The sequence below is a fragment of the Gossypium arboreum genome, chromosome 5, assembly GCF_025698485.1.
Source record: "Gossypium arboreum isolate Shixiya-1 chromosome 5, ASM2569848v2, whole genome shotgun sequence".
Taxonomy (NCBI): Eukaryota; Viridiplantae; Streptophyta; class Magnoliopsida; order Malvales; family Malvaceae; genus Gossypium; species Gossypium arboreum.
In genome coordinates, this window is record NC_069074.1 from 21,557,861 (window position 1) to 21,569,522 (window position 11,662).

At 31.4% G+C, this 11,662-nt stretch overlaps 2 protein-coding genes across 3 annotated transcripts; one reads left to right on the top strand and one right to left on the bottom strand.

Annotated features, from left to right (window-relative positions):
• Positions 1-818: 818 nt before the first annotated feature.
• Positions 819-1,795, top strand: LOC108451036 (non-specific lipid transfer protein GPI-anchored 23-like). Of its 2 annotated transcripts, XM_017748773.2 has the most exons (3): positions 819-1,060; positions 1,149-1,175; positions 1,454-1,795. In XM_017748773.2, exons 1-3 carry the CDS (start codon positions 838-840, stop codon positions 1,672-1,674), a joined length of 471 nt encoding a protein of 156 aa, XP_017604262.2. In that variant the 5' UTR covers positions 819-837; the 3' UTR covers positions 1,675-1,795. The 2 variants fall into 2 exon arrangements, with proteins under 2 accessions (XP_017604262.2, XP_052884623.1); XM_053028663.1 differs by lacking the exon at positions 1,149-1,175.
• A 747-nt stretch (positions 1,796-2,542) lies between these two features.
• Positions 2,543-6,291, bottom strand: LOC108450495 (uncharacterized). The gene is made up of 10 exons (XM_053027500.1): positions 6,006-6,291; positions 5,603-5,910; positions 5,352-5,490; positions 5,025-5,146; positions 4,712-4,915; positions 4,343-4,402; positions 4,007-4,145; positions 3,337-3,455; positions 2,993-3,211; positions 2,543-2,847 (listed from the first exon to the last, which is right to left on the bottom strand). Exons 1-10 carry the CDS (start codon positions 6,289-6,291, stop codon positions 2,653-2,655), a joined length of 1,791 nt encoding a protein of 596 aa, XP_052883460.1. The 3' UTR covers positions 2,543-2,652.
• Positions 6,292-11,662: the final 5,371 nt, after the last annotated feature.

Below are 11,662 nucleotides of genomic sequence, written 5' to 3' on the forward strand. Positions count from 1 at the left end.
TTAATATTAGAAAAGACACTTTTTTTCAATTTTTATTTATGTTTCACTCATTTCTCACTGTTTATTATTGAATTTAATTATTTAAATTTCTAATCCCCACTTTCACCTCTAATAAACATGCCCAAAGTTTTATTTCAAATTTTTAAAAAATAAATCTAATACTTCTAATAATTAAACTATTTTTGTGTTGAAACAAATTATTTTTAAAATAAAAGTTATTATCTATTCCTAATAATAAAATAATTAAAATTTTAAAAATAATATTTGTAACTTAAATATATTTATTTATCATTAAAATTTTAAAAATATTTTAATAATTTTGGGTACACTATATTATTTTAATGCTTTAACTTCAATTATTCGTGTATAATTTTAAACTTTTTTAAAATAATTTTGTTTAAAATAAATATTAAATTACAAAAGACCTTAAAATTTATTTATTTTATCTTTAACTCTTTATTTATATTTTAAAATTAAAACCTTATTTTTTTGGGCAATATTATTTCACATAAATTATAAACATTTAAAACAGAAATATTTTTAAATATCAAAATAATTTAAATTTAAAATTTAAATATTCTTTTATCTCTAAATCCTTATTTAGCCTAAAATTTAAAAAATTTAAAATTTAAAATTTTAGGTCATCTTTAATTTTAAAAGTTTCAGGTCACATATATATTTTACAGCAATTTTTTTCTAACTTATTTTCAGTTATAAACTTGAAAAATGAAATCTATTATTGTTATTTTTATTTTAATGTTCTGCATTACGGTGACAAAGGCTGAAATGTCACCTTCCTTCTCTCCATCAGTGAGTTGTTCCGCTATCATTTACGACATGATAGATTGTGTCTTGTTCTTAAGTGGTGACAGCACCAAAGATAAACCAACAACTGCATGTTGTTCTGGCTTTAAAATTATGTTAGAAACAAATGTGAAATGCTTTTGCGAAGCTCTTAAAAGCAGTGCCGAATTGTGTGCCGACGTTAATCTTACCAAAGCTGTTATGTTGCCTTCAGCTTGTGAAGTTTCGGCATCTCCGATGAACAACTGTAACTTATGTAAGTATTAAATAATCTTGTTTTTTTTTTTTTTTTTTGGTTTCTTACTTGTTCGTATTACTTATTTGATCAACAACATTATATGCAGTTTCTTCTCCACCTAGTGTAGCTCTTGGTACGTGCTCTTTCATCTTCCCTATCATATATACAAATGTTTTCCAGTTTCATGGTTTGAAAATTGCTTGGGTAGATTATTTATTTATCAGTTTAAGATTCAAAACACAAAAAAGGAAAAAATTCCTTGCGCAAACTTATTTTTATCAAATATTTATATCAGTTATTGATCAAACATTTATGATGAAAATTAAGTTTAATTTCTACCATGATATATCAAAATGCAGTGATAAAGTCTTTTAAGTCTTCATTTAACTTATTTTTTCTGCAACATTACAGTAGCAAACCCTTCCCCTAGTGAATCGCCAGTAGCTAATTCAGTTGAGCGATCGATTGCTCCAGTATCATCAAGAACACCAACACCATCAGCTCTTGCAACTCCCACCGAAGAAGTTACACCAACACCATCATCCCCCGACAAGAAAATTACACCAACACCCTCAACTCCTTCCGAGGAAGCTATTAAACATGCTCCTTCACCAAACCCATCCGGAAGTTAGTATCATCTGATTTCTTTGCTTTCTTTAGCGTGTCAGTGATTTCATTTTATTATATTTTAATATAATTTTATTTTTTTTCTTTTAATCAATCCTGGTAGTAGTAGTATGTTATTAATAGACTTTTTTTGATAAAACCTCTATTTTTATATTAATTTTAAACTTTTATTTTAATAATAGTTTCTGTAAATTTTATTTTGTTATTTTATGTTGTTTTAATATTAGTTTGCACTTCTATTTCTATTTTTATAAAAAAATATTTTTAAATTATAGACATTTATAATATTAATTTTAGAAAATATTATCTTAGTTCAAACTTCATTAATTCAAATATTATTATCTTAAACTTCGTTAACTAATAAAAATCATGCCAAATTAGAACAGTTATTTTGATGAGTCAATATGTCAAAAACCTAAAGCTTTCCTTGCAAAGAAAATGAAAAAATTGCTATTCTACAATTAATATTAATAATTAATTTCCTACTTTTTTAAACGAACAAGCCAAAACGTGGTGGTTTTCTTTCCTCTCGACTTTATAGAAGGAAAGAACTTCATATAAAAAAATGTCCAGTGACTAGCAGCTGACCTTTCTAACAAAATATTTGATAAAACAAATGTCAAAGCAGCGAGTAGGACTGACTATAGAATGATTTGAATGGGTTTTTTTGATAAAATACATTATATCTTGTCAGGAGAAAGCATGCAATAATTATCTGAATAATTGTATTTCAAGATCACCCTTCTAATACACAACCAGTCAACTATGAAGCTAAAGATTAGAGACCAATACTCTACCTAAAACCATTCTAATCTTGGACATAAGCCTAAAAACAGGTTACTATATTCATATAAAACTAAATTAATTGCACACTTTTATAAATTTTTATACGATTTAATAAACATACATTTAACATTCTATGAAATACAGTAATTTCACAAAAAAAAAAAATTGTGATTTTACATCAGCTACTTCACAACCAACTATTTACCAATACAGAACTTACCAAAAATGTTAGATAAAATCTCCTCAGAAATGTCATCTCCACTTATCTGGCCAAGAGCCAATGCAGCCTCTTTTAAATCAATTGTCCAAAAATCAAGAGGCAGATCCTCCTCTATCGTCAACTTCAATCTTACAAGAGCCTCCTTGGCTCGCATCAGCTGTTCGCATTGTCTCTGAGAAACACCCCATGAAAAATATTCCACAAGCAGCAGTCAGAATCAACATCAGACTGTCATGTTATAGCTTTATCTGAGAAATGAATATGGAACTACAATCGTCTAAAGCTAAGAGAAAAATGGCAGTTTTAAGAATGCTAACCTGATTAACGGTCCATCTACGGCCCCCAGCGGGAATCTTGTCTAGGCCAACAATCTGTAAGATTGATTTCTCCAAGTCATGTATCCCTTGACCAGTGATGGCACACGTAAAGACATGCTTACTGAACAACTTGGCTTCTCTATTGACCCAATCAGAGCAAGCAGATGAAGCACAGTCTATTTTATTGATTACTAGAATCATCGGAATGGATGCTGATCCCTGAAACTCAAAACAACACTCAATCTCACTATATATTCGAAGAAGCCTAAGCCAATGGAAAAGATACTTAAAAATGGAAAAAGCATCGAGATCAGTAGAAGTTAACCTTGATGCTAATGGCTTACCATATTGGATCGAATCCTCTCAACAAGTTTCGTATCTTCCAGAGTCCATCCATCAATAGCACTCACCGTCATGATGATGACATCAGCACCCATTGCAACAGCTTCAGATCTTTCCACACCTAGAACAAAGTCATACAGATCTAAATAATAATTGACATATTAAAAAAGGAAACATCAATCATAAAAATTAAATACCTCTAGCGAATAAAACTGTTCAAATCATACTTAAATCAATTTCTCTGAAGAGGCAAAGACTAACATTTGCTACTTTCTATATAAAGTGTAAAACTAATACACTCAATGAAAGGAAAAGACTGAGGTCCTAAACATTTCATAGAAATCAAACTAAATTGTATCTTTTGGCAATAAAAAGAAAAACTAAAATCTTGCATGGCCTTATTTGGAGATCTCATGATGAAAAATGACAAACTACAGAGTATAGCCCAGTCTTCTGACTACCAAAAAATATAATCCATAACATTTCCGATTTTCATTTTCCGATTTTCATTTTGTGTGTGAAAGTTGACTGGCAGCTGGATCAAAGCTATATTTACAGGAGTCAACTTTCTTAGTAGAAAAGCATTATCTAGTAGAATAATCAACTTGGAAGTCCTACTTGATGCTTGTAAATTACATGAGCAATTTTTGGAGGGAAGGAGAAAATTCTTACCAATCTTCTCCACGATATCATCAGTTTCCCTGATGCCTGCAGTATCAAGAAGTGTAACAGCGACACCAGCAACGCTGACACTGGCTTCCACCACATCCCTAGTGGTTCCTGCAATCTCTGTAACTATTGCTCTCTCACTCTGCACGCTAAAAGCAAGACATGGAGTTGAACTAAATGCCATACGGTTTCTATGTAAGAGAACCAGTGAACAAATGGAAGGACTAATAGTTCATGAGTCAAACAAATTGTTTATATGATGTGACACAGACATCAAAACCAAGTAATGGCAATTCAACTAATTTATGCAATAGGAAGAAAGGAGGGATAACCACGTACTTTGCTCCATGCATTAAGGAGGCTTGACTTCCCAACATTCGGACGGCCAACAATTGCTATCTGCAAGGTTTTGTAAATGGAAGCAACTGTATTATTAAAAACTAACCCTAAATATAAGATGCACATACTGTCTCCAAACATTTAAAGACCAAAAGCTCAATTTATCTTATTATCAAAGAAAAATAGCGATAAGTAGATATGGACAACCCAACTGAATGATCAAAAGTTGGATAGTGCTGAGTTAGATGATATGTTTGGGGAGAAAAAATGTGAATTCTAAATAAGAAAAAGCCTCCTGCACTTTAACTCACTAACATAAAATTTCCACTCGATACACATTCAAAGATATCAGATACACGGGGATTGTACCTGCAATCCTGATTGCACAAGTTTGTCATAATTGGCAGTTTCCAGTGCGTGCTCTACATCCTGAGACATGGCATGCATGCTATCCATAATGATGTTGACATCGAGTGGAGGCATCTCATCCTCAAAATCTAAACGAGCCTCTATCTCAGTAAGCAACTCAATGCATTGTCCTCGCAATGATCTGACTAAAGTAGAGAAGCCACCCTGTCAGACAGTCAAGCTCATCAATGTTGTTAATCACACTGCAAACCAACTCTAATTAGAAGATTTAAGAAAAATGGCAAAAACAGAAATTCTAAAGGTGAGTTCATGCCTGCATTCCTGCCAAAGCTGCATCAGCGGCAGCAACAGACTTAGCTGAAATTAATTTTCCAACATTTTCAGCTTGGGAAAGATCTAATCGACCATTTAAGAACGCACGGAGGGTAAACTCGCCTAAAAACAAGAAAAGGGAAATAAAAGATTAGGACAGTTATGACAAAACGATGTATGTAAACAAGTCTTGCAACGCCTCCCCAATGCCTCATTAAGGGGGGTCTAAGAAGATATCTACTAGAATCTTGTTTTCAAGGACATTGATCTTTAATCAAACTACAATCAAAAGTGCCAATAAATTAATTTTGCATAAGTTAAACCCAACCTGGTTCAGCAAGCCTTGCTCCAGCTTCTAAACAAGCCTTCAACACACGACGCAGACACACTTCACTCCCATGGCACTGGAGCTCAACCACATCTTCACGAGTATATGATTTTGGAGCCAACATTGGCACAGCTAAAACCTTTAAAAAAAATTGCAACTTTAACCTCCAACAATTCCAATAATAAAAACACGAGCAACCCAGCAAGAAAAAGTATAACAAATGCAATTTTTTTTCCTCGAAAAAAGCATACCTCATCAACTACATTCCCCTGAGAATCCAAAACAACGCCATATTCAACAATATGACTTTTAGGTTTCCAAGAACCCGAACCTGAATCAAACCCCTTCTTCTTCTTAGCCGGGGAAAAAACACGGCCAGCGATATCGACAGCGTTGGGACCAGACAAACGAACAATGCCAACGGCAGCAGGAGGGCCTCCTAGAGAAGTGACGATGGCTGCAATGGTGCTGGTCGAGCTCTGGGTCTCAATTGAACCACCATCGTTCACTGAACCCAAACCCACCAAGCGCTCATCTCTGTTGGAAACGAAACTAGTCTCTGCAAAGGTCAAACGGTGAAATGGGTAGTTACATATAAAAGTGAACATGAAAAAAAATGAATTTTCGGGCAGGGGGACAGAGAAGATGAATAACCTTGGCGAGTGGAGGCAAGGGGTTTAAGTGGTTGGGGTTTAGGGGGGAGAGGGAAAAGAGAAGAGAGCTTTTTGGGGAACAAAAGCGAGGAAAAGATCAGTTGTGGAGGCGGTTTCGTTGGCCTGTAAAAACGAGTGATAATAGTACGGAAAGATGGGAGTAAAGCCATTGTTGCCGTGTGTGAGTTTTCACTGATTATCATATCAATGAAGCAGAAGCTGAGAGGATGAAGAAGCAGTTCTGCTTTGTTCACCACGGAGTCTGGAATTGTCCATGGCCCATGCATTGGTGGGCTCAACTGAGCTTTATTTCCATTTTTTTACCAAATGGGCTTTATTCATGTCCCAATCCTGAAGGGTTCATCCATTTTTTAAAAAGTTCAGATGGAGTTTGAATTTTCTTTAAAAATTAGTGTTATAATGAACTAATATTTAATTAAAATCATAAAAATATTATTTTGTTTTATAGTTTTATAAGGGTTAGTATTTGGTAATCTGACAGTTTAATTTTTTATTCTATACGAAGATTTAAAAACTCATCATGTGTTTTTTTTAATATTTTACTATATCTTTATAAGATATTTGTTAACCTCTTATTCTGTTTATTAATTTAAATACTTTATTAACAATGTACCAAATATTTTCCTTTTATAATAACTTTTAATAAATTTAATTATCTACTTCATCATTTATCTATATTTATATATAAAGAGTTTTACTAATTAATGTTACAATTAATTTGAAATTGACTCGATTAAAAATTACCTAAATATATATTTTTATAATTTATTACTTTTATACGAAATGTTTAAATAAAGAACTTAAAATGGAATGTCTAAAATGTCTAACCATAAGCTTCACCATTTTACCTATAATTTAATTATTAAATTTTTTATAAGTATAATTTTACCGGTGTAACATTTTTTTAAACTGTTATAGTTGAGATTAAAAATAATTATTATGATAATTGGATTGAATTAATTACTAACCAAAATAAATTTGAAAAGAATTCTGAAACTCAAATTTAAATTTTTTTCACCAACACGAACTTGAGATTTAATTTGAAACATAAGATCAACAGATAAAGATGATTCTATAACGAATAAATTTAGTTCAAGCCGGTTGTTATTCAAGGAAATTCTCTAAACTTCTTAAGTGGGTAGTAATTCAAAATTGGTGGAGATGAATGATGAAGATATTGAATTGAAGGATAAGATCTTATACTCAAAGTGGCTGATGGTATTCCCTCGACCAAATTCTTTGAAAGGGACCATTATTTAATTCACAAAAGTTTACAACAAATTATTATTGTTAAACTTTTGGGTAAAAAGATTAGACCTATTACACTTTGAAATAAGATTTATGCTCTATTGAAATTTTCAAAAGTCTTTCACACATACATCTTAAGAATAATTATTTTATGATGAAATTAATTACGATCTAAAGTTTTATCAAAACATCCTTGAACTATTTTTAGACACAACCTTATCGTCCAAGTCAGTCTTTTTCCACTACTCATGAGTTTCAATTCAACGTGGGAGTGTAAGTTCGCCTCTTAGGTCTTCGAGGACAAATGTACAAAAAAAAAATGTCTTCATACTAATAATGGCACCTGAGGAAAATTTGCTAGAATGGCCGTGAGTATCGACCTCTAAAATAAAAATTAAGGGTCGAACTCTAACAGACCGAGTATGAAGGACTTCCTAATATTTTTGCTTTTCTTGTGTTCATTTTGGCCATCTTAAGAATTTTCGTCCTTCATCGACTTCCACTGTTAACGAGGATGGGGTAGATGTTAGTCACCTAACACCTAAAGATGATCTGAGCAAGCAGGCAGAGGTTGAAAATTCCGGTATGTGAATGGTCATTGAGAGAAGACAAAGAAGGCAAGGTCATAAAAATCTTGAAAATTCAGCTAATATCCGGAGGAATAAAGAGAATAAAAATAGGTTTGGGTTTTCTCTAATCTACAGGAAGATGCTACGAATGGAATTGAAGGAAAAATATAACAGTGAAATTAATGTGGAGCGTTTCAAGGGACTGAATTCGGGGGCAACTTAACCGTCATCAATAGAGGTAGGAAAGGCCCACAAAAGAAGAAGAACCCAATTGTTAAGGGCGATTTAAAGTGACTGAAGCCCAAGAAGATCCAAAGAAGTTTTTCCCAATATAATAATCAGAGTTCCAATCAAATTTTGTCCAAAGTTGTGTCAGTCGACACTTTGTTAAATTTGGAGAATCATTCAGTGGTATGGTAGACAAGAATAAAGATCCTAATCAAGCGGTTTCTATAAATACTTACATGTGTTTTCTTCAGTTAAATGGAAGTAGATTAAGCGAGGGGTTAAGGGCTCATCTATGAAATTTCGGTTGGTGTAAACTGGGAATTTATCACCTAAAATGGCAATGTTGCAATTGGTTGAAAAGATTGATAAGAAAGTTCATGCTATTCAGTTAGACTGGAATGATGGTGATAGCCAACCTTCGTGCATGCATAGATCGAAAAGAAGAGTACTGTGGGAGTTGCTTAGTCGTATTGGAGATGAGGTGGTTGAGCATTGGTTGATTGTTGGTGACTTCAATTCCAATCTTCAATTTGATGAGAAAAAGGGGTGCTTTTAGTACAAGTAATGGTTTGTTTTGTGATTTTATTTTTAATAATGGTTGAGAGATCTGGGAGCTGTTGGACCTAAATTTACTTGGAGTAGTGGGAGGAGCATTCATGAGAGACTTGATAGAGCTTTATGCAATGATAAATGGAATGAAGTATTTCCATATACCACAGTTTTTAACCTTCAATAATTGAAATTCGACCATCGCCTTCTTTTTACTCAAATTAGTCGTGATGTTAGCAATAAACCCCAACGTCCTTTCTGTTTCTTTGCTGGCTGGGTGAAGCATCAAAATTTTAAGGAGTTTATCAAGAATCAATGGCATTGTGATAAGAATATGAGTGTTACTTTATTGACTTTAACAAAATCTATTAAAACTTGGAATAGGGATGTGTTTGTAAGTCTTTCAACTCATAAAAGGGAGAATATTGAGGAGATTACGGGGTATAATGAAGCATTGAACACTCATACGAGTAAAAATCTTTCCAAGCTTGAAATTGATCTCGAGGAGTTACGTTGGAGATAGAAGTTTAGATGCAAGTGGGTTAGTCAAGGGGATAGGAATATGAAGTACGTAATTCCATAACCAGGCCATGGCTAGAAGTTGAAAGACGGTTAATAGTCTTTTAATGTAAAAATTTTCAAAAATGAGATGATTTCTTTCTTTAAAAATCTTTCACCATAGAGGGTACTGTTGCAGGCCAATTTTGGTCTACCACAAATTAAACCCATTTATAACAAAAAAAAAACCACCTAATTTACCCAAACCTCAATCAGCCCACATCCATCTAAATTAACCCAACTACCCAAACCCAAAATTAAAAAAATATATAAAAATCCCTAGCCCAATAATATAGCCCAAATTTAAAAAAAAAAGAGGAAAACCTAACCCTAGCCTCAACTTTCGGTGCCACTTGCCTCTGACAACCCCACCAATCACTTCCATACCTTGCAAAAAGTAAAGCAAACAAGCAAGACAAAAAAAATAGCAAAAGTAGTAATAAAAAAACTTGTAAAATGGCTATAAAAAGCCAAGCAAAAAGAAAAAAGGGGGGAGGATTTTTTTAATTTTGATTTCCTTTGGCTGTTGTTCTGTTTTGAAAAAAAGAAAAAGACTGTTAGACAAATGTATTGATCAAAAAGCAAAACAACAGAAGAAAAAAGGTGGATTTTAATCTCTATTTCTCTTATTCCTTTAGTTTATTTCTTTCCTTTTTTTTGTTTGCTTTCGATTCAATCTCATAGTTTTTCATTAAAAATCGGTTTTAAATAAAAAGAAAAAAGAAAAATTTACCTGGATCTTGGTGGCCCTGACCATTGTCGACGGTGGAAGCCCCGGCGGCTTCAAAGAGCCACAATGACGACGGCAAAAATGGGTTTAGAAACCTTAACCGAAAAAGGGGAAAGGAGGTGGGGTATTCTTTGTTTGCTTAAACAAAAATGAAGTAAAGAATAAAAAATAAAAAAAAATAACAAAGATGAAATGCGTCACAAATACTAGGCCAAGCATGTTTCTGCTTTTGGGACAAATTGTGTAAATGGTCTCTCCTCCTTTCTGGTCCTTTCAAATCAGCTCATTGTTACTTTTAAATTCCGCCCAAAATATTATTTTAATTACATTTTAGTACTAGTTGGAGTGGCACCGTTTTGATGGTATGGAATATTCCCAATTCGATCCTCCACTTTTGCGCGTATTTCATTTCAGTCTCTTTTTTTTTGTTTATTCATCTGTTTGTTACATTATATCCCTCACATATATATTAAGGACTTTAATGCTTACTTTCAAAATATTTGCTGTTCTTATTATCTTCATTTAAATATTTGTTATTTTATCATTTTCACGCCGCTAATATTTATTTATTTGTCTATCCATTATTATTTATTTCCTTTTATATATTTCCCGTATTTCCTTTCATTATTTTCCTTTTACTTTACTATTATTATTATCATATTATTAAATTAATTAGCTTTGCATTATTATTACTATTACTATTATATTTCTTTTATATTTATTTATCTATTCCTTTTTTTACATACATTTATTTTACTTTGTTTTACCATTTATTTATATCCCTTTATGATTTTAAAACTTTGGTTATTATTATATTATTATTTTCTCAACCTTCACATATTATTATTATTATTATTATTATTATTTTTACTATCTAATATATTATTATACTTATTTTTACCCTGTTATATTTATTATTAATATTAGTATATATTTTATTGTACATATATATATACTTTTATATATAGTATTATTTTTATATATCATTATATTTATTATTATGCTTATTATTTTCACTATTGTTACTTATTATTTTATTTTAGTATTATTATGTATTATTTGGTATATATATATCTTTCTGTACATATTGTTATTATACATATATTATTTTATTATGGTATTAATACATTTTTACTTTTTTTTCTTTTATTGTAAATATTATTTGTTATTACTCTAATATCTTAATATTATGTTATAATGTTTTTATTAATCACTTTATTATATCATGTTTGCACTGCTTATTTATTTATGAATTTTATTTTAAAAAATAGTTTATTCATTTTTGCTTCTTCTTTTTATTTATAAATAAGGCAACGTGTCGATTTAATATTAAGCCATTGATTTCATCGCTATGTTGGGTGAATATCGTCGGCTAGTGTTAAAAATGGGACGTCCTTTTTTAAAAAAATCGAAAAATTTAAAAATTCTCGTGTTTTGAAATAGGATATTTATTTTTGTGATTATTGGTAAGTGATCAAACTTTATTTTTAAAATGTAAATGAGGATATGTAATTTGTCAAAATTCTAATGCTGTAAACTTTTCGCGTTTCCAAAATTTTTCGTGTTTTAAAAAAAAATTAGAATCCCAAAAATTTTCGTGTTTTCAAAATTTTCGTGTTTTAAAAAATTCTCGTTTTTCAATCGGATCACGGTTAAATGGCAAATTGAATTCGTATTTTTAAAAATCAAGACTATACGTGTTTAATAAAGATACCAATTTTGGGCGTCATGAGGGTGCTAATACCTTCCTCGTGC

Coding starts and splice junctions, on each gene's coding strand:
- LOC108451036 (XM_017748773.2), top strand. CDS start 838: ATGATAGATTGTGTCTTGTTCTTAAGTGGTGACAGCACCAAAGATAAA. Junction 1,061..1,148: donor GATGAACAACTGTAACTTAT/GTAAGTATTAAA, acceptor CATTATATGCAG/TTTCTTCTCCACCTAGTGTA. Junction 1,176..1,453: donor TCCACCTAGTGTAGCTCTTG/GTACGTGCTCTT, acceptor GCAACATTACAG/TAGCAAACCCTTCCCCTAGT.
- LOC108450495 (XM_053027500.1), bottom strand. CDS start 6,291: ATGCATGGGCCATGGACAATTCCAGACTCCGTGGTGAACAAAGCAGAA. Junction 5,147..5,351: donor AGCAAGGCTTGCTGAACCAG/GTTGGGTTTAAC, acceptor TCTTGTTTTTAG/GCGAGTTTACCCTCCGTGCG. Junction 2,848..2,992: donor GTAGATGGACCGTTAATCAG/GTTAGCATTCTT, acceptor GGTGTTTCTCAG/AGACAATGCGAACAGCTGAT.